The 24052-nt window shown below is 35.0% G+C and overlaps 1 protein-coding gene across 1 annotated transcript; it reads left to right on the top strand.

Annotated features, from left to right (window-relative positions):
- The first annotated feature begins 9177 nt into the window (after positions 1-9177).
- LOC142226475 (juvenile hormone acid O-methyltransferase-like) lies at positions 9178-19660 on the top strand. Its single transcript, XM_075296522.1, has 3 exons — positions 9178-9642; positions 14079-14365; positions 19468-19660. Exons 1-3 carry the CDS (start codon positions 9269-9271, stop codon positions 19644-19646), a joined length of 840 nt encoding a protein of 279 aa, XP_075152637.1. The 5' UTR covers positions 9178-9268; the 3' UTR covers positions 19647-19660.
- Positions 19661-24052: the final 4392 nt, after the last annotated feature.

Genomic DNA, 24052 nt, shown 5'->3' with positions numbered 1-24052 from the left:
TAAAATACCTCTAGATTTCAAATTTCAGGCAAATTGGATAAAAACTACGATTTCTATAAGCCCAAGACCCCAAATCGGGAGGTCGGTTTATATGGGGACTATATCAAAACCTGGACCGATATAGCCCATCTTCGAACTTGACCTGCCTGCAGACAAAAGACGAGTTTGTGCAAAATTTCAGCACGGTTGCTTCATTATTGAAGACTGTAGCGTGATTACAACAGACAGACAGACAGACAGACAGACAGACAGACAGACAGACAGACGGACAGACGGACATCGTTATATCGTCTTAGAATTTCTCCCTGATCAAGAATATATATACTTTATATAGTCGGAAATCGATATTTCGATGTGTTACAAACGGAATGACAAACTTATTATACCCCCATCACCATTCTATGGTGGTGGGTATAACAAGTATATACGCCCGTAAGTTCGGCCAGGCCGAATCGTATGTATGTTACCCTCCACCATGCATAGAAACTTGTACTAAAGGCATAAGCGTAGGAAGGTCTCTGGGGAGGGGGCTTAGACCCCCCCAGAAAAAGATTAGCCCCCCCCAGAATTTGAAAACCTATTTACGATTTTCCCATTTTTTTTTTGCTGGGAAAAGTGTGGAACTACTTTAAGTTGCTTTATTATAAATTAATTGTCGAGTTATTTTGATGTCTAATTTTTTCTTAATTTTTATGAAATAAAACATTAATTGAAGTTATAAGTTCAGTCTATAAATTTTTAGCTAGGGGGGCTATAGCCCCCCCTAGGAAGATTGTCTAGCTACGCTAATGACTAAAGGCTGTCATCCACAATCGAAATAATTGGGTTGCGGTAACACTTTCTGATGGCAAGGTATGTTAAAACTTCCTAACACCGTCTTCTCAATTGTAAGTTAGTCCATACGGGGTATATATTAAACAAAAAAGGCCGATTAAATACGTATATAATTCAATTTGATAATATTTTCTATAGAAATAATATTTTGCGAAATTTTCTATAGAAACAAAATTTTGACTTATATTATTAATAGAAATAAAATTTTGACAAAATTTTCTATAGAAATAAAATTTTGACAAAATTTTCTATAGAAATAAAATTTTGACAAAATTTTCTATAGAATTAAAATGTTGACAACATTCTCTACAGAATTAAAATGTTGACAACATTTTCTATAGAAATAAAATTTTGGCAAAATTTTCTATAGGAATAAAATTTTGACAAAATTTTCTATAGAAATAAAATGTTGACAAAATTTTCTATAGAAATAAAATTTTCTATAGAAATAACATTTTGACAAAATTTTCTATAGAAATAAAATTTTCTATAGAAATAAAATTTTGACAAAATTTTCTATAGAATTAAAATGTTGACAACATTCTCTACAGAATTAAAATGTTGACAACATTTTCTATAGAAATAAAATTTTGGCAAAATTTTCTATAGGAATAAAATTTTGACAAAATTTTCTATAGAAATAAAATGTTGACAAAATTTTCTATAGAAATAAAATTTTGACAAAATTTTCTATAGAAATAAAATTTTCTATAGAAATAAAATTTTGACAAAATTTTCTATAGAATTAAAATGTTGACAACATTCTCTACAGAATTAAAATGTTGACAACATTTTCTATAGAAATAAAATTTTGGCAAAATTTTCTATAGGAATAAAATTTTGACAAAATTTTCTATAGAAATAAAATGTTGACAAAATTTTCTATAGAAATAACATTTTGACAAAATTTTCTATAGAAATAAAATTTTGACAAAATTTTCTATAGAAATAAAATTTTCTACAGAAATAAAATTTTGACAAAATTTTCTATAGAAATAAAATTTTGACAAAATTTTCTATAGAAATAAAATTTTGACAAAATTTTCTATAGAAATAAAATTTTCACAAAATTTTCAATAGTATTTAAATGTTGATAACATTCTCTACAGAATTAAAATTTTGACAACATTTTCTATAGAAATAAAATTTTGGCAAAATTTTCTATAGGAATAAAATTTTGACAAAATTTTCTATAGAAATAACATTTTGACAAAATTTTCTATAGAAATAAAATTTTGATAGATTATTTTTGGCTCGAGTGGCAACCATGATTATGAATCGATATTGACCAATTTTTGTGTGATTGGGGATCGGCTATATATAACTATAGACTGATATGGACCATGGAATGGTTATTAGCGGCCATATACTAACACCACGTTCCAAATTTCAACGGGATCGGATGAATTTTGCTCCTGCAAGAGGCTCCGGAGATCAAATCTGGGGATCGGTTTGTATGGGGGCTATATATATTTATGGGCCGATGTGGACCAATTTTTGCACGGTCATTAGAGAACATATACCAACACCATGTACCAAATTTCAGCCGGATCGGATTTCCGCAAGCCAAATCGAGGGATCGGTTTGTATGGGGGCTATATATAATTATGGGCCGATGCGGACCAATTTGTGCACGGTCATTAGAGAACATATAGCAACACCATGTACCAAATTTCAGCCGGATCGGATGAAATTTACTTCTCTTAGAGCCTCCGCAAGCCAAATCGATGGATCAGTTTATATGGGGGCTATATGTAATTATGGACCGATATGGACCAATTTCTGCACGGTTGTTAGAGACCATATACCAACACCATGTACCAAATTTCAGCCGGAGCGGATGAAATTGACTTCTCTTAGAGCAATCTCAAGCCAAATTTGGGGGTCCGTTTATATGCGGGCTATACGTAAAAGTGGACCGATATGGACCAATTTTTGCATGGTTGTTAGAGATCATATACTAACACCATGTACCAAATTTCAGCCGGATCGGATGAAATTTGGTTTTCTTAGAGCAATCGCAAGCCAAATTTGGGGGTCCGTTTATATGGGGGCTATACGTAAAAGTGGACCAATATGGCCCATTTGCAATACCATCCGACCTTGTTTCGTTCAGAAGTTAGCGTGATTTCAACAGACGGACGGACATGCTCAGATCGACTCTGAATTTCACCACGACCCAGAATATATATACTTTATGGGGTCTTAGAGCAATATTTCGATGTTTTACAAACGGAATGACAAAGTTAATATACCCCCATCCTATGGTGGAGGGTATAATAACATAAGGGCACTCTACTCTTTTTAGAGTTGGGACAGTAAAATGAAAAGGGGGGAAATAGTGGAAAATTAAACAGTACACCCAGAAAAAGTGACCCCTTTTTTAAGTTAAAATGAACTCATTGTGAAGAAAGTTGAACTTGGTATAGCGCCAAAGACATTTTTATTTGTTTGAACGACGTGATTTTCGTTGAAATTAGGAAGAATGCATTCCATATATTAGTTACAATTTTCCTATTTTTTAAATCTATACTATAGAATGAAAAAGTTTAATTGAATTTAATTCCTATATGGAATGATTTTATTGAACTTTTTTCATTCATTTTTAAAAATCGTATATCTCATACACATTACACTTCCAAAATCCACTGTAACTAGATTTCAACTGTCATTTGCCTTATAAAAAAGGGATTTCAAATCAACTTTTAGTAGATTTCGAGCCTAATGTGAATGAGTTAGTATATATTTGTGGTAAACCTTTTACTAAAAAATTATAACTGCTTACCTTCGTTTGTAAATACAATTTTATTTATTTATCTAGACAATTTTTCTTCATTAAAAGATATGTGTTATTGGTATATTAAATATATTCATTAAGAATTAATATTAGTTTCTTGAAATATTGGTTTATTATTTCACTATTTCCAATGTCCATGTAATGTTATAAACTTTAAAATGTATTTTTTTCATCTTCTTGGACCTACCAGTTTTAATTGCTACTTAACGATTTTATCCTCCTTTTGCAATTTCAACACCTATAAATATAAAAAAATCATAAACCAATTGTTTCACAAAAGGTTAGCGTCACTGAATGTTACCTGATAATTGAAGATTCCAAAATGAAGACGAATGAACATTGATAGACTTATTGTTTGTTATTTATTATAAATAACAAAATATTTTATAATAATATAACAAATATTTTGTATATTTAAATTGTTATTTATTATATTTTTTTTTAACAATCTCTCCATATACCATAAAAAACAACCGACAACAAAAATATCGATTACATCGATGACAGGTATCGATTACAGGTAGATAAAAGAAATATAGGAAAATTTCCTATATTCTAACAAGTGTGTTTCCTTAAGTTTTGAAAAGATTGTAACTTCTTAGTACAAATGAAATAAAATATTTTTAAATATTAGTAAAATTCCATGCCTTATTCTAGTTAATGAACTATTCCTAACTGCTTTCAGTTTAGCAATTTTTTTTTCCTGAAACTAGTAAATTTTATTATTTCACACTTAATGGAATATAAAATGGCTAATGGAAATAAAATGGCTAAACTAAATTGATGATCATTTGTTCTTTTGGTTTTGAAGGCACTTTTTTCTGGTTGTAAGATGTATAAAAACAAAGTTGATTTCTCTCTAGTAGTAAGTAGTCTAAGAGGGCTTGACGGATACTTTCAAACATAAAAGCGGCCGTTAAGCTCTAGTTTTGCCGCCAAAATTATTTTTCATTTTAGCGGCAAAACTCGAATCTGTTAAAGCAGAATAACATTAGAACGTTTTTTTTGCACATTGTATTATAACTTGGCGGAGAATGATCCAAAGAAACAATTGAAAAAGTTTATTTTCTTTAAAATGAATTATTCAAAAAAAAAAAAAAAAAACAAGTATATATGGCCGTAAGTTCGGCCAGGCCGAATCTTATGTACCCTCCACCATGGATAGCGTAGAAACTTCTACGAAAGACTGTCATCCACAATCGAATTACTTGGGTTGCGGTAGCACTTGCCGATGGCAAGGTATCTTAAAACTTCCTAACACCGTAATATATACCACATAGTCCATATGTGGTATATTTTACACTACAAAATACCGATTAAATAATTAAGTTTACAGTTTCTATAGAAATAAAATTTTGACAACATTTTCTAATTTTCTATAGGAATAAAATTTGGACAAAATTTTCTATTGAAATAAAATTTTGACAAAATTTTCTATAGAAATATATTTTGACAAAATTTTCTATAGAAATAAAATTTGACAAAATTTTCTATAGGAATAAATATTTACAAAAATTTTCTATAGAAATAAAATTTTGACAAAATTTTCTATTGGAATAACATTTTGATGAAAATTTTCTATAGAAATAAAATTTTGATAGATTATTTTTGGCTCGAGTGGTAACCAGGGTTATGAATCGATATGGACCAATTTTTGTGTGAGTGGGGATCGGCTATATATAACTATAGACCGATATGGACCATGGAATGGTTATTAGCGGCCATATACTAACACCACGTGCAATGGTTAGCATGCCCGCCTTGCATACACAAGGTCGTGGGTTCGATTCCTGCTACGACCGAACACCAAAAAGTTTTTCAGCGGTGGATTATCCCACCTCAGTAATGCTGGTGACATTTCTGAGGGTTTCAAAGCTTCTCTAAGTGGTTTCACTAGAATGTGGAACGCCGTTCGGACTCGGCTATAAAAAGGAGGTCCCTTGTCATTGAGTTTAACATGGAATCGGGCAGCACTCAGTGATAAGAGAGAAGTTCACCACTGTGGTATCACAATGGACTGAATAGACTAAGTGAGCCTGATACATCGGGCTGCCACATAACCTAACCTAACCTAACCTAACCTAACACCACGTTCCAAATTTCAACCGGATCGGATGAATTTTGCTCCTCCAAGAGGCTCTGGAGATCAAATCTGGGAAGCGTTTATATGGGGGCTATATATAATTATGGACCGATATGGACCAATTCGTGCATGTTTATTAAAGACCATATACTTACACCACGTACCAAATTTCAACGGGATCGGATGAATTTTGCTCCTGCAAGAGGCTCCGGAGTTCAAATTTGGGGATCGGTTTATATGGGGGCTATATATAATTATGGACCGATATGGACCAATTTTTTCATGGTTGTTAGATACCATATACTAACACCACGTACCAAATTTCAACCGGATCGGATGAATTTTGCTTCTCTTAGAGGATCCGCAAACCAAATTTGGGGATCGATTTATATGGGGGCTGTATATAGTTATGGACCGATATGGACAAATTTTTGCATGGTTGCTACAGACCATATACTAACACCATGTACCAAATTTCAGCCGGATCGGATGAAATTTGCTTCTCTTAGAGGCTCCGCAAGCCATATGTGGAGGTCTGTTTATATGGGGGCTATATATTAAAGTGAACCGATATGGCCCATTTGCAATACCATCCGACCTACATCAATAACAACTACTTGTGCCTAGTTTCAAGTCGATAGCTTGTTTCATTCGGAAGTTAGCGTGATTTCAATAGACGGACGGACGGACATGCTTAGATCGACTCAGAATTTCACCACGACCCAGAATATATATACTTTATGGGGTCTAAGAGCAATATTTCGATGTTTTACAAACGGAATGACAAAGTTATAGTTATATATAGCCCCCATATAAACCGATCACCAGATTTGACCTTCGGAGCCTCTTGGAAGACCAAAATTCATCTGATTCAGTTGAAATTTTGAACGTGGTATTAATATATGGCCTGGGAGCCACCGTGGTGCAATGGTTAGCATGCCCGCCTTGCATACACAAGGTCGTGGGTTCGATTCCTGCTTCGACTGAACAACAAAAAGTTTTTCAGCAGTGGATTATCCCACCTCAGTAATGCTGGTGACATTTCTGAGTGTTTCAAAGCTTCTCTAAGTGGTTTCACTGCAATGAGGAACGCCGTTCGGACTCGGCTATAAAAAGGAGGTCCCTTGTCATTGAGCTTAACATGGAATCGGGCAGCACTCAGTGATAAGAGAGAAGGTTACCAATGTGGTATCACAATGGACAGAATAGTCTAAGTGAGCCTGATACATCGGGCTGCCACCTAACCTAACCTAATATATGGCCTCAAACACCCATGCAAAAATTGGTCGAAATCGGTCCATAATTATACATAGCCCCTGTATAATCCAATCCCCAGATTTGACCTCCGGAGCCCCTTGGAAGAGCAAAATCCATCCGATTCGGATGAAATTTGGTACGTGGTGGTAGTATATGGTATCCAACAACCATGCAGGAATTTGGTTCATATCAGTCCATAATTATATATAGCCCCCATATAAACCGATCTCCAGATTTGACCTCCGGTGCCTTTTGGAGAAGCAAAATTCATCCGATCTGGTTGAAATTTGATACGTGGTGGTAGTATATGATATATAACAACCATGCCAAAAGTGGTCCATATCAGTCCATAATCACATATAGCCCCATATAAACCGATCCCGAGATTTAGTTTTGGAGCCTCTTGAATGAGCAAATTTCATCCGAGTCAGTTGATACATTGAGCTAGTATATGACCGTTAACAACCATGCCTAGCAAGGTCCATATCGGTCTATAGTTATATATAGCCCTCAGATAAATCGATCCCCAATCACACAAAAATTGGTCCATATCAAGTTCATAATTGTATATAGCCCCCATATAATCGGCCCCTATATTTCAATTTTGGTTCTCTACGTACACGCAAAGAAAAAAAAACGTTTGGAAAACGTGTACCGAAAATGTTTTTCTTTTGCTAGAGTTTTTTGAATTGCTTCGAAAATTTTAAACTTTTATCACCAAAAAAATTCGTTTGTTACAAAATTTTAATTTTTTCAATAAAAAAAATTATTTTTGAAACAACAACACAGTCCATTTCGTTTATATCAAGCACTGTTCTTTTCTGACTTTAGGTCTTTAATAAGACACATTTTACAGTTAAAAATTTAATATACTACAATGTAATGTTGAACATTTTTTCGGAATCTTCCGAACATATCTGGAATATATGTTAAAAAAAAACTTTGGTCGAAGCGATCCCACGACCCTTGGCATGCAAGTCGGACGTAGCAACCACTGCTCCACGGTGCCAAACTAAATGTTTGTTTCTGTTAAATAAACTTTGCTTATTCGGTTCGTGGGCACCGCAAGCTATGCTATATAAATATAACTTATATGGATAATTATCTATTGATGACCATAACAGGTACATAGCTCAGTGGTTAGTGTGTTGGCTTACAAAGTGCATGGTCCGCGGTTCGATTCTCCGTGCAGGCGAAAGGTAAAAAATATAATTTCTTCTACATTGTTGGTATTACAGGAAAAGGTGTTAAGAACTAAAAAACCTCGTGGATGTGAGAAAGATGTGAGGGAAAATGCAATTAGCAAAAAAAAAAACAATGTTTTTTTTTTTGAGTTTATCTTTGTAAAATTGTTATTACATCCTGGAAAAGAATAAACGTTTATCACAAAAAGTATATACTTTTCTTCCAAATACAGCGAAAAGCAAATGAGAAACGAACTTTGTTTGTCTAAAATTTGGTTTGGAGGAAAGAATTATTTTTTTGCGTGTACCGTGCAAAAATCCATATCGATTCGTAATTAATTGTAAACCTTTTTTGTCTAATATATACCATGTATGGACTAACTCACAATTTAGAAAACGATGTTAAGAAGTTTTAAGATACCACAACCCAAGTAATTCGATTGTGGATGACAGTCTTTCGTAGAAGTTTCTACGCAATCCATGGTACATAAGATTTGGCCTGGCCGAACTTACGGCCGTATATACTTGTTTTTACATAGTTTTGTTTTAGGAAAAGATGCCAAGAACTAAAAAACTCGCCGAAGTGAGTAAGATATAAAAGATGTAATGCAATTAGCTAGAAAATAATTTTTATTTTAAATAGCCTTTATGAAATTGTTTTTACGTCTTGTAAAATAATCAACTTCCTTACAGCGAAAAGCAAATGGGAAACGATTTTTGTTTCTTTAAAATTTCGTTTGGGAGGAACGAATTATTTTTTTTGCTTATACTGTCTTTAGTACAATTTTTTACACAGTCAATGGTAGGGGTATATAAGATTCGGTCTGGACGAACTGTAGTTCATATATACTTGTTTTAACAGTTTTCTTTGTTCAATTCATATAATAATTTAACATTAAGTTAATAACATTGGTTATATTTTGTTCTCTGTAGAGTGTATCAACTATTGAAGTAATTAGCCTTTATGTATTGTATGTTAACCAGCCATGTGGATAACTGAATGCTATTATAAGGCGCATGTGACAATGTAATACGTTGTAGAATTTGAACACTTATCCAAGCAGCTTGTAGCAAATCGGAATAGTTTTGGAAAACATATAACAAGTGAATAAAATGATTCGAGCCGACATTTATACTAAAAATAACGATGTCCAAAGGCATGATTCGAAAAGAATTATAGAAGAGTATACTACGAAAATACAATGGAGATATGATGGTCAAGATTCCTTAATAGATCTAGGCTCAGGTTGTGGTGATATTCTGGTAGATTTTGTATATCCACGAATGCCTTGGAATCGTCAGAGAATTGTTTGTTCTGATATAAGTGTCCAAATGGTTGAGTTTGCACGAAGAAAATATTGGCATTTAAAGGAAATGGAGTTCAGAGTTTTGAATATGGCAACACACGAGAAGCTTCCCTATGACCTGAAAGGACAATTCGATCATGTGACATCATTTTATGCTTTAATGTGGGTGGCAGATCAGAAGTAAGAAAAAAAAAAAATATATATATTTGTGTTGAGCGAATTCTAATAGAGATATATTTAAATACAAATGAACGAGGAAGGCATATAGCGTCTTTGGTAAATATGTTCATCATCACTTCCCTTTCGCGTTTGTGGTACATAAAAGATTGATTTGATTTATTTATTTCAAAGACCTGTACAACAAGAATAATAGATTCTTATAATTAGAGTACAGGAAAATTATCCGATGTTTATATAATTACATAGAAAGAAACTTTAAAGTAATTTGAAAATAATAATAATAACATAATTTCGAACATATAGACAAAAGGTTACAGTGACTAACAAAAAGGATGAGACCAGAACTGATTGAGTAAGACTGTATAAGATATCAATGAAGTGAAAGATAATTTAAGTTAACCGACATAGGAATAATCATAAAATAATATATATATAATAGAAATGTAAATGTTACAAGAGATAGAAATTAACAGTTAAACTACACGCAAAAAAATAATTCTTTCATCCCAAACGAAATTTTAGACAAACAAAGTTCGTTTCTCTTTTGCTTTTCGCTGTAAGGAAGTGTATTTGGAAGAAAAATATATACTTTTTGTGATAAACGTTTATTCTTTTCCAGGATGTAAAAACAATTTCATAGAGACTAACTCAGAAAACATTGTTTTCTTGCTAATTGCATTTTCCCTTACATCTTTCTCACATCCACGAGGTTTTTTAGTTCTTAACACCTTTTCCTGTAATACCAACAATGTAGAAGAAATTACACGATTTTATAAATTTTTAAATTTTTTTTGCCTTTCGCCTGGACGGAGAATCGAACCGCGGACCATGCACTTTGTAAGCCAACACACTAACCACTGAGCTATGTACCTGTTATGGTCATCAATAGATAATTATCCATATAAGTTATATTTATATAGCATAGCTTGCGGTGCCCACGAACCGAATAAGCAAAGTTTATTTAACAGAAACAAACATTTAGTTTGGCACTGTGGAGCAGTGGTTGCTACGCCCGACTTGCATGCCAAGGGTCGTGGGTTCGCTCCCTGCTTCGACCAAAGTTTTTTTGTTTTTTTTTTTACATATATTCCAGATATGTTCGGAAGATTCCGAAACAATGTTCAACATTACATTGTACTATATTAAATTTTGAACTGTAAAATGTGTCTTATTAAAGACCTAAAGTCAGAAAAAAACAGTGTTTGATATAAATGAAATGGCATGTGTTGTTGTTTCAAAAATAACTTTTTTATTGAAAAAATAAAAAATTTGTAACAAACGAATTTTTTTGGTGATAAAAGTTTAAAATTTTCGGAGCAATTCTAAAAACTCTAACAAAAGAAAAACGTTTTCGGTACACGTTTTCCAAACGTTTTTTTTTCTTTGCGTGTATGTACCCTCCACCATGGATTGCGTAGAAACTTCTTCTAAACACTGCCATCCACAATCGAATTACTTAAGTTGCGGTAACGCTTGCCGATGGCAAGGTATCTTAAAACCTCCTAACACCATCTTCTAAATTGTATGTAAGTCCATACGTGGTATATATTAAATCAAAAAAGATCGATCAAATACGTATGTAATTCAGTTTGACAAAATAGACATAAAATTTTGACAAAATTTTGTACAGAAATAAAATTTTAACAAAATTTTCTATAGAAAGAAAATTTTGACAAAAATTTCTACAGAAATAAAATTTTAACAAAATTTTCTATAGAAATAAAATTTTGGTAGATTATTTTTGTCTCGAGTGGCAACCATGATTTTTAACCGATATGGACCAATATTTGTGTGATTGGAGATCGGCTATATATAACTATAGACCGATATGCACCAATTTTGGTATGGTTGTTAGCGGCCGTATACTAACACCAAGTTCCAAATTTGAACCGGATCGGATGAATTTTGCTCCTCCAAGAGGCTCCGGAGGTCAAATCTGGAGAACGTTTTATATGGGGGCTGTATATAGTAATCGACCGATATGGACCAATTTTTGCATGGTTATTAGAGACCATATACCAACATCATGTACCAAATTTCAGCCGGATCGGATGAAATTTGCTTCTCTTTGAGGCTCCGCAAGCCAAATCTGGGGATCGGTTTATATGGGGGCTATATATAATTATGGACCGATATGGACCAATTCTGGCACGGTTGTTAAAGATCATATACTAACACCATGTTCCAAATTTCAGACGGATCGGATGAAATTTGCTTCTCTTGGAGACTTCGCAAGCCAACTGTGGGGATCGGTTTGTATGGGGGCTATATGTAATTATCAACCGATGTGTACCAATTTTTGCATGGTTGTTAGAGACCATATACCAACACCATGTACAAAATTTCAGCCGGTACCAAATTTCAGCCGGATCGGATGAAATTTGCTTCTTTTTGAGGCTTCGCAAGCCAAATCTGGGGATCGGTTTATATGGGGTCTATATATTATTATGGACCGATGTGGACCAATTTTTGCATGGTTGTTAGAGACCATATACCAACACCATGTACAAAATTTCAGCCAGATCGGAAGAAATATGCTTCTCTTTGAGGCTCCGCAAGCCAAATCTGGGGATCGGTTTATATGGGGGCTATATATAATTATGGACCGATGTGGACCAATTTTTGCATGGTTGTTAGATACCATATACCAATACCATGTACCAAATTTCAGCCGGATCGGATGAAATATGTTTCTATTAGAGGCTCCACAAGCCAAATCTGAGGGTCCCTTTATATGGGGGCTATACGTAAAAGTGAACCGATATGGCCCATTTTCAATACCATTCGACCTACATCAATAACAACTACTTGTGCTAAGTTTCAAGTCGATAGCTTGTTTCGTTCGGAAGTTAGCGTGATTTCAACAGACGGACGGACGGACATGATCAGATCGACTCAGAATTTCACTACGACCCAGAATATATATACTTTATGGGGTCTTAGAGCACTATTTCGATGTGTTACAAACGGAATGACAAAGTTAATATACCCCCCATCCTATGGTGGAGGGTATAAAAACACAACATTCAATAACAAATTATGGAGACAAAGACTTTCAGGTGATAGCGAAATGATTAAACAATTTCGCCTTAAATTTATTGGTGTCACCAACAGTTTGAATATTGAAAGGTAGAGAGTTCTAAAGGCGAACGGACGATACGAAGAATTGTCGGAAACAAGACTGCGTTGCACTAACGGTATAATTTTCTTACCCCTACTGGAGCAAGTGAAACGAAGCCTCTCGAATAAATACTCAGGTGCACCGGAGTAGACGATTTTGTGGAAAAAGAGAAGGCTCCTGATTGACATCAAATCATCAAAAGATACGCCATATAATGACCTTGAGTATTCGGCAACGGAATCCCGACAATACAAATCAAAAATATAGCATGTTATACTATTAAAAAGAACATTCAGTCTTCTCCGACTCGCAGAATCACAACTAGCGAATAATTCAGTACCATAAAATGTAAGTCTTAGCTAAAAGACATCTGATTGCTAGGGGAGTAGAATAATGCGTCGACCAGAGTGTTCGTAGTTTCGCATAGCTCTGTCCTATAGCGTAGCAAATATAATTCGACCATGTCAGAGTATCATTAAAAATAACCCCAAGATTCTTTGCAGACGTTACAAGCGGTATACTGATGTTATTGATACTTACATCAACATTATATCGGATCGGCTCCGATTTGCTCTTACCAATGATAAAACACTTCGATTTCAAAGGGTTTAGGCAAAGACTGTTAGCACTCGTCCAGGTATGAATTCTCGCCAGGTCATGGTCCAATCTGCGAGCACAATTATCGAGCTCGGATAAGGGACTCGATATATACACCTGTACGTCGTCGGCATATAAATGCACCTTAGTGCACGAGATATGACGGGGAAGATCGTTAGAATAAATTGACCTCTGTGGAACACCTCTATTAATGGACAAAGATCTTGATAATAAACTATTTACACTAACAGATTGTGAACGATGACATAAGTAAGACCAACCGAGACGTGTTGCGGACGACGAAAAATTAAACATATATTTATCAATTTAGCACACAATATGTAGTGATCTACTGAATCGAAGGCCTTAGAGTGATCAAGTTTATGTGGGAAAATTTGACCATTACATGGTTCCAAAAGGAAATGTTAAATAACTGACTAATGTGGATGACAATGCACAATTGACCATGAGCATGTCAATTTTTTGGAAACATTTTGAACTTCTAAAAAAGCTCATGCCATTGATTTTCAACAGTGAAAGTGCGTAGAATAGTTGAACAAAATTTGGTTGTAAAAGTATAAGTTGTTATCGTTAGAGCTTCCAGCATTTAAATTTGAATAAATCGTTTGTTTCTTGTACCGTTGCTCGTTACTGTTACAACCCATGCTTTTAAACATTTAAACCCTTATCCTCTACTATATTCTTTTTTTTTCTAAAGGCAAGCCTTAAGGAACATTTATGATTTAATGAGGCCCCAAGGTGGCGATGGCCTTTTAGTGGCTCTTGCATCACATCCGATAATTGATGGTTACAAATTGGTATCACAAATGGAAAAGTGGTCGAAATATACATACGATTTGGATACTTTAATACCCATGCCCTATCAAAATTCGAAACAACCTGCATTAGAATACGAGAGACTATTGAATGAAGTGGGATTTTGTGATTATCTAGTGGAAGTTCAAAATCGAACATTTAACTATGGTAACTTGGATCGATTTAAAGGTAAGAAAAGTTGACATTAGTACCAAAGAGTTTCATTGGTTTAATGAAATTGTTCTTTATTGTAATACAGCAAACATTTCCAAGCTATTACTTTTAACTTAGAGATATGTTTAATTTTCTTCTCAATTAAAATTTCTGAGTTGTGACAAATACAAGTAAAACAAGTAAGGAAAGTCTAAAGTCGGGCGGGGCCGACTATATTATACCCTGCACCACTTTGTAGATCTAAATTTTCGATACCATATCACATCCGTCAAATGTGTTGGGTGCTATATATAAAAGTTTGTCCCAAATACATACATTTAAATATCACTCGATTTGGACAGAATTTGATAGACTTTTACAAAATCTATATACTCAAAATTTAAGTTGGCTAATGCACTAGGGTGGAACACAATTTTAGTAAAAAACAAGTATATACAACACTAAGTTCGGCCGGGCCGAATCTTAAATACCCACCACCATGAACCAAATATTAGGGTTTCCTTTGAAATTTCAGGAGGGCTTGAGGACTTGAGGACACTTCCCGAAAATAAATTTAAAGATTTCACCTATGGGGACTGGCGACCGGACATATCCCCCAACGGACATTTCAACCAAAATGATTTTTGGGCGTTATGACCTCCAATGGGGCGGTTACATCGCCCAATTTTAGTTTGGGCTTTATGTCCTCCCTCATCGCGGTCATATGTCCCAAAAAATAGGCGGTCAAAACGCCCAATATTTTATGGGGAAAATAATGTCGGAATACAAATCAAAAACTGTCTTAAATGAAGTAGTTTTGATCTCCAATTTTGGTTAACTAAATACGTACGGTATTTAATTTAAAATGCCGTAACTAGAAAGACAGTGCAGATCTCGTGGTCTATAAGAAAATTAAGGAGAAAATGGTGCAAAACGCTCCACAAAGCCCCCAAGAACTCATAGCACTATTTGCCAAATCAGAACATATGAGTGAAAACTAAATATGCGAAAGTGTGCCGGAAAAGATATTTTAGCAAACCACTATTATGGAAGCCCAGTAACTGAAATAATGAATAATATGAATGATGGAGATGCTATTGTTTTATTGATGTCCCTTTTTCGGTCGTTCCATATTATCTTATGGGTACAAGAAATTACTAATATTTACGAAGGTTACAAACGACATGTCAGTATAACTGTGTTAATTTTTTAAATCAAGTTAATAAAACGAAAGATGCAAGAACTTGAGGACAAACTGAATGTGATGAATTTAACAAAGAATTCGCGTGCGCGAATTCTCGTCGTCCTCAAATACTAGCAACTTTCAGTTTATTATCTTGTTCTAAACATTAAAATTGGAAAGAGATGAAATGATCGACGTGCTGCTGAGGGGTACTTGAAATAAATCGCGCGAGCGATTTTTTCACGTTCCCATCAGCAGCAAATCGATCATCTCATCTTGTTCCAATTTTTAGTTTAAAATACATAATTTTCAATTCAGCATTTGTCTGGTTTGTTCAAAAGAAAAAAATTATCAATTTCCGAATTTTTATGTTTCAATATATAAATTCAAATGTCTTGGAGCTTAAACCGACCTATTTCACGAGCCAAATAGGTCTTTGTAGTGCCACTTTAGCCGCTTTTCCATTTCAATCGTACGCTGAGAAGAAAAATAGTCAAAAATTATGTTCCAGTCAAAAACAATTAAAACAAACGATGAAGCCAAGATATGCTAGTTTTACATCTTCTTCCAGCATACACAATAAAAGCAGAATTCGATATTTGTCAATAAGAGGCATATCTATCTATTAAATATTAAAAAAAAAAAAAATTATGGGTAGATGAAGTAATCATATATAGCTTTTGAATGATTAAAAAAAATATATATATATATATATATATATATATATATATATATATATTTTGTTATTTTAAACTATTGTTTATATTCAATTATATTCAAACGGTCATAACACCCACATTTTTTTATGGGGCTTATGACCGCGATGAGGGAGGACATAAAGCCCAAACTAAAATTGGGCGATGTGACTGCCCCAATGGAGGTCATAACGCCCAAAAATCATTTTGGGCGAAATGTCCGTTGGGGGATATGTCCGGTCGCCATGGGGACTATATCAGATTCTGGATTTATAAGAACCATTTTTGTTTGAGTTTTAGAGGAATCATTAACATCTCTTGTAAGTGTGCAAGAAAATTATAAATTAACGTCTTAATTTGAAATCTTAAATCTGTAGAAGTAAAATCTGGAAATTTTACATTGAGTTTCAAGCTATTTTCATGATCAGTGCGCCTTCTACACCCTCAAGAAGTGAAGTCGGTCTATATGGAGGCATTACGAAATGGACCGATAAAAACTTAATTCGATACACGTTTTTGTGAGCCTAAAATATCAGAATATTTACAATTTCGGGCAAATCAGATAAAAACTACGGTTTCTAGAAACCCAAGGAGTTAAATCGGGAGATCGTTCTTATGGGGGCTATACTAAAATATGGACCGATACTCACCGTTTTCGGCACACCTCTTTATGACCCGAAAATACCTCTAGATTTCCAAATTCAGGTAAATAGGATAAAAACTTCGGATTCTAGAAGCCCAAGAAGTAAAATCGGGAAATCGGTCTATATGGGGGCTATATCAAAATATGGACCGATACTCACCATTTTCAACACACCTCTTTATGGTCCTAAAATACCTCTAGATTTCCAATTTCAGACAAATTGGATAAAAACTACGGTTTCTATAAGCCCAAGACCCCAAATCGGGAGGTCGTTTTATATGGGGACCATACCAAAGCATGGACCGATACTCACAATTTTTGGCACAGTATTTGTGATCCTACAATACCTCTAGATTTTCAATTTCAGGTAAATTGAATAAAAACTGCGGTTTCTATAAGCCCAAGAAGTAAAATCGGGAGATCGGTCTATATGGGGGCTATACCAAAACATGGACCCATACTCACCATTTTTGGCACACCTCTTTATGGTCATAAAATACCTCTAGATTTCAAATTTCAGGTAAATTTGATAAAAACTACGATTTCTTTAAGCCCAAGACCCCAAATCGGGAGGTCGGTTTATATGGGAACTATATCAAAACCAGGACCCATATAGCCCATCTTTGAACTTGACCTGCCTTCAGACAAAAGACGAGTTTGTGCAAAATTTCAGCACGATTGCTTCATTATTGAAGACTGTAGCGTGATTACAACACACAGACAGACAGACAGACGGACATCGTTTTATCGTCTTAGAATTTCTCCCTGATCAAGAATATATATATTTTATATAGTCGGAAATCAATATTTCGATGTGTTACAAACGGAATGACAAACTTATTATACCCCCGTCACCATTCTATGGTGGTGGGTATAAATATGGGAAACATTTAAATCGGAAGCAATTTTAAGGAAACTTCGCAAAAGTTTATTTATGATTTATCGCTCGATATATATGCATTAGAAGTTTAGGAAAATTAGAGTCATTTTTACAACTTTTCGACTAAGCAGTGGCGATTTAACAAGGAAAATGTTGGTATTTTGACCATTTTTGTCGAAATCGGAAAAACATATATATGGGAGCTATATCTAAATCTGAACCGATGTCAGCCAAATTTGGCACGCATAGCTACAATGCTAATTCTACTCCCTGTGGAAAATTTCAACTAAATCGGAGTTAAAAATTGTCCTCTGTGGTCATATGAGTGTAAATCGGGCGAAAGCTATATATGGGAGATATATCCAAATCTGAACCGATTTCAACCAAATTTGGCCCGCATAGTTACAATGCTAATTCTACTCCCTATTAGAGGTGTGCACGTGAGTAATATTGTGCTCACGCTCATGCACACTCACGACGGAGAAATCTTATTCACGCACACTCACGCACGATATTTTTTGGTAGGACTCACGGTCACGCACGCTCACGAAAAGAAAATTTATACTCACGCACGAAAATCTTTTAAATGTCATGACTCACGAAAAATATCGTGACTCACGAAAAATGTCGTGACTCACGAATAATTTTATGAGTGATTTACCTATAGACTGAAGACATGAGTATGGTTAAAATCGAGTGCGTTATAAAACTCTTACCACCTAGGATGTCACTAAAATTATAAATGAATTCAACTCGTAAGCATTTTATGTTCGTAAGCGGGATTATTTTCGTGAGCGTGCTTTTTCGAAAATCGTTACTCACGCACACTCACGAAGATATTATTTTCGTGACTCACGATCACGCACGACATTTGGTTGGTTAATCACGCTCACGCACACTCACGCCGTTGCCGTCAGCGTGACTCACGACTCACGCGTGAGTCACGAAAACGTTCGTGAGTCACGATAATTTCGTGTCACGTGCACACCTCTACTCCCTATGCAAAATTTCAACTAAATCGGAGCAAAAAATTGGCCTCTGTGGGCAAATGAGTGTAAATCGGGCGAAAGCTATATATGGGAGCTATATCTAAATCTGAACCGATATTTTGCAAGTTTTTCGAGACTCATAAAATATTCGGATGTACGAAATTTGAGGAAGATCGGTTGATATACATGCCAATTATGACCAGATCGGTGAAAAATATATATGACAGCTATATCTAAATCTGAACCGATTTTTTCCAAAATCAATAGGGATCGTCTTTGAGCCGAAACAGGACCCTATACCAAATTTTAGGACAATCGGACTAAAACTGCGAGCTGTACTTTGCACACAAAAATACACCAACAGACAGACAGACGGACATCGCTAAATCGACTCAGAATTCTAATTCTAATTCTAAGCCGATCTGTATACTAAAAGGTTGATCTATGATTACTCCTTCTTGGCATTACATACAAATGCACAAACTTATTATACCCTGTACCACAGTAGTGGTGAAGGGTATAAAAATTAGTCGAAATCAATTCTATGGATTTTTAAAAATGTATACCAGTCCTATGAGAAGTGCATGTAAAATTTATCCTTTCTGATCTGATTTTCGGGATTCGAAAACTATATTTTCTTTGCTGTTTTGGCGACACTTTTTTCTTTGCTGGGAATGAATGCTTATTTATAATAACAACCAATTATTGTCTTTATGAAAAAGATCCTAATTTTTCTCTTTCTTTATAGCGAATATGAAAGCTGTTAATCCTTTTTTGCCTCGTATACCCGCTGAATTGCATGAAGAATTCATGGACGATGTGATGACTATGACTTTGAAAAGTTTGGCTTGGCCTATGGAAAGTGAAGATTACAAAGACAAATTTGTGTTTCCCTACAACCTGCTCGTTATTTATGTTAGAAAATAAATTTTAAAAAAATATATGACCGAGTTTTATTTGTTCGGTATAAATGACTCAAGAGAGGGTTCTTGAGTTGGCACATCCAAAGAAAATTCTTTCCTCCAGAACGAAATTTTAGCCAAACGAAATTCCCCTTATAAAGCATTTTCATTATAAGCACCTAAACGCGAATTGATGACAAGCGATTAAACGATTGTCCTTAATCTAATTTATTTGCTTTTAATGAAATTTTTGTAGCATTCAAAGAGAACTTTGTCTAAAATTTCGTTCCTCAGAAAAGAAAACCTCTTTAAGCGTATAACAGCACAAGTGCTTGAATTCCTCGAAGCATTTGCATTGAGTTTGGTGAACTGCCGGAAGTCACAGGGAGCTAAATGAGGTGAATGAGATGGTTGTGAAACAATATTGATTGAAGACCACGAATAAATAATTGTGATTACTCGATGTAATTTTTCCAGCTTCTTCCTTCCGATCTGGGCTCCTTTTGAATTAGTCTCAGAACTTCCACTTGTCTGTCTTCTATAAAAGAAATCTTAGAACAACCAACCAGAGGCAAGTATATTCCTTAAGCTACACTCCCGCAGATCAGTGAGAGCCTGAAAGGAAATGGAGCCCAGTTTCTTGTTTCTTCTAAAGGATAACGCTGGACACTGACACATGAAGTGGAACGAGTCTTCCGTAAATTCCGGGTCCAGACTAGAGGTGTGCACGTGAGTAATATTTTGCTCACGCTCGCGCACACTCACGACGGAAAAATCTTATTCACGCACGATATTGTTTGGTAGGACTCACGCTCACGCACGCCCACGAAAAGAAAATTTGTACTCACGCACGAAAATCTTTTAAATGTCGTGACTCACGAAAAATGTCGTGACTCACGAATAATTTTATGAGTAATTTACCTACAGAACCTGACTGAAAACATGAGTATGATTAAAATCGAGAGCGTTATAAAACTCTTAACACTTAGAATATCACAAAAATTATAAATGAATTCAACGCATTTTATGTTCGTAAGCGGGATTTATTTCGTGAGCGTGTTATTCCGAAATTCGTTACTCACGCACGCTCACGAAGATATTATTTTCGTGAATCACGCTCACGCACGACATTTGGTTGGTTAATCACGCTCACGCCGTTTCCCTCAGCGTGAGTCACGACAATTTCGTGTCACGTGCACACCTCTATACCAGACACCATCTACAGATATTATTATCTTTAAGGCCTATTCTTACCAAGGGTTTCCTAAGGGTGTTATGCCACTCAAAGGCCGCAATTTCTCTCTGTTCATCGAAATTAAAATATCGCAGTTTCTTCGGATCGTTTAGTCCCATTTCAACTTGGTTTGCTCGCAACCTTGCGATGAGACCCAACGTCTTCGCCATAGTTCCTCATATTTGACCTCTATCCTGAAAACATAAGAAGATATTGGAGGAAAAACTCCCGCTAGGACATTATTCGCCTCCTCATTCTCTATTATTCCACAGTGCCCATGTACCCAGCGATATGCGATATTATCGGGGTGCTAAATCCATGAGTGTGAATGGCTTCGCACAAACGATGCAAAACATATAAATAGTATTTTTCAGAAAAAATAAATACCAACAATATTTATATGCACATATATAAGGAAATTAATTTATCCAATAAAATTTTAATTGAAATGTGTTCAATCCCAGAAAAGATAGTATCAATCAATCAAAAATTTAATTGATGTAATTATTGTTTGATTTATTTTTGTTTCTTTTTTATTGATTTTTTTAAATTCAATTAAAATTTTAATTGGAAAAATTTTGGTGATGATCTCCACCATACCGTGCACAGTGCTTCGAAAGCGGCAAAAATTGGTGCTCCGAATTTTTTCTAAAATCTGTTTTTAATTGTCTATGATATCGAGATTTCACAATAAGCAAAATTTTATTTTTTGAATTGAAAACTAACAACAAATACAAAACAAAATCAACAAGTATATACGGCCGTAAGTTCGGCCAGGCCGAATCTTATGTACCCTCCACCATGGATTGCGTAGAAACTTCTACTATTACAATTAAATTACTTGGGTTGCGGCCGATGGCAAGGCATCTTAAAACTTCTTAATATCATCTTCTAAATTGTAAGTTAGTCCATGCGGGATATTTCGTAGACAAAAGAAAGTCTATTAAATACGTATATATTCAGTTCTTGATCGGAATGTATAAGGAAGAAATAATTACGAACCGATATGAACTTTTGTGCTGTAATTATAGAGCCAGAATTGAAATATGGGGGTCGCTTTATATGGGGGCTATATACAATTATGAACACGAGTCTACCAAAAATGGTAGATTTTTTACTGTTTAGTAGATTGGTAGAATTCTGGATGTTTTGGAAGATTTTGCAAAGTATTTCCCTCCAACTATGAAATGCTTCATACATTTTCTATAGAAATAACATTTTGACACATTTTTCTACAGAAATAAAATTCTGACAAAATGTTCTATAGAAATAAAAGGTTGGCAAAATTTTGTATAGAAATTATATTTTGAGAAAATTTCCTAAAGACATAAAATGTTGACAAAATTTTCTATGGAAATATAAACATTTGACAAAATTTTCTATGGCAATAAAATTTTGGTAGATTATTTTTGGATCGATAAGGACCAATTTTGGCATGGTTGTTATCGGCCATACACTAGCGAACTGTACCAAATTTCAACCGGATCGCATAAATTTTGCTCCTTCAAGAGGCTCCGGAGGTCAAATCTGGGGATCGGTTTATACGGGGGCTATATGGACCGATAAGAACCAATATTTGCATGGTTGTTAGGACCATATACCAACATCATGTACCGAATTTCAGCCGGATCGGATGGAATTTACTTCTCTTTGAGGCTCCGCAAGCCAAATCTTGGGATCGGTTCATATGGGGACTATATATAACTATGGAAAGATGTGGACCAATTCATCAAATTTTAGTCAGATCGGATGAAATATGCTACTCTTAGAGGCTCCTCAAGCCAAATCTGGGGGTCCCTTTATATGGGGGCTATACGTAAAAGTAGACCGATATGGCCCATTTGCAATACCATCCGACCTACATCAATAACAACTACTTGTGCCAAGTTTCATTTTATGCAAAAATGCAAACTACGTCCGAAATATAAAGAAAAATGTCGCACTGTGCAATCCTGCCCAGGGTATTTTGGTATCGGGAGAAAGGGCGTGACGTGTACTTTCTATATTTTCCAACATTTTTTTAATTTCCTTTGCCGGAATATTTTGACTTACTCCTCATACGTTCCGATTTCTTTTAACGAATCAAGAAAAAAATTGTGCCCATAATGTCAAAATTATAAACGAAACACATGTCCACATATACATAAATTGCTGCACTCAAGGCGAAAACACATGCTGTTTTTTATACCCACAACTATAGAATGGTAACGGGGGTATAATAAGTTTGTTATTCCGTTTGTAACACATCGAAATATCGATTTCTGACTATATAAAGTATATATACGAGTATTCTTGATCAGGGAGAAATTCTAAGACGATATAAGCATGTCCGTCTGTCCGTCTGTCTGTCTGTTGTAATCACGTTGCAGCTTTCAATAATGAAGCAATCGTCCTGAAATTTGGCACAGATTCGTCTTTTGTTTGCAGGCAGGTCAAGTTCGAAGATGGGCTATATCGGTCCAAGTTTTGATATAGTCCCCATATAAACCGACCGCCCGATTTGGGGTCTTGGGCTTATAAAATCGTAGTTTTTATCCAATTTGCCTGAATTTGGAAATCTAGAGGTATTTTAGGACCATCCAAAAGTGTACCAAAAATGGTGCCTATCGGTCCATGTTTTGGTATAGCCCCATATGGACCGATTTCCCGATTTTGTTTCTTGGGCGTCTTTAAAGTGTATTTTCTATCCGATTTGCCTGAAATTGAAAATCTAGATGTATTTTAAGACCACAAATTGGTGTGTCGGAAATGGGGTGTATCGGTCCATGTTTTGATATAGCCCCCATATAGACCGATCTCCCGATTTTACTTCTTGGTCTTCTAGAATCCATAATTTTCTCCCAATTTGCCTCAAATCGGAAATCTAGAGGTATTCTAGGGCCATAAAGAGGTGTGCCGAAAATGGTGAGTATTGGTACATGTTGTTATATAGCCCCCATATCTCCCGATTTTACTTCTTGGGCTTCTAGAATCCGTAGTTTTTATCCAATTTGCCTGAAATTCGAAATCTAGAGGTATTCTAGGACCATAAAGAGGTGTGCCGAAAATGGTGAGTATCGGTACATGTTGTTATATAGCCCTAATATCTCCCGATTTTACTTCTTGGGCTTCTAGAATCAGTAGTTTTTATCCAATTTGCCTGAAATTTGAAATCTAGAGGTATTCTAGGACCAAAAAGACGTATGTCGAAAATGGTG

Source organism: Haematobia irritans, chromosome 2 (genome assembly GCF_050003625.1).
Source record: "Haematobia irritans isolate KBUSLIRL chromosome 2, ASM5000362v1, whole genome shotgun sequence".
NCBI lineage: Eukaryota > Metazoa > Arthropoda > Insecta > Diptera > Muscidae > Haematobia > Haematobia irritans.
Note: the sequence above shows the minus strand (reverse complement) of the source record. Positions and strands in the feature narration are given on the sequence as shown.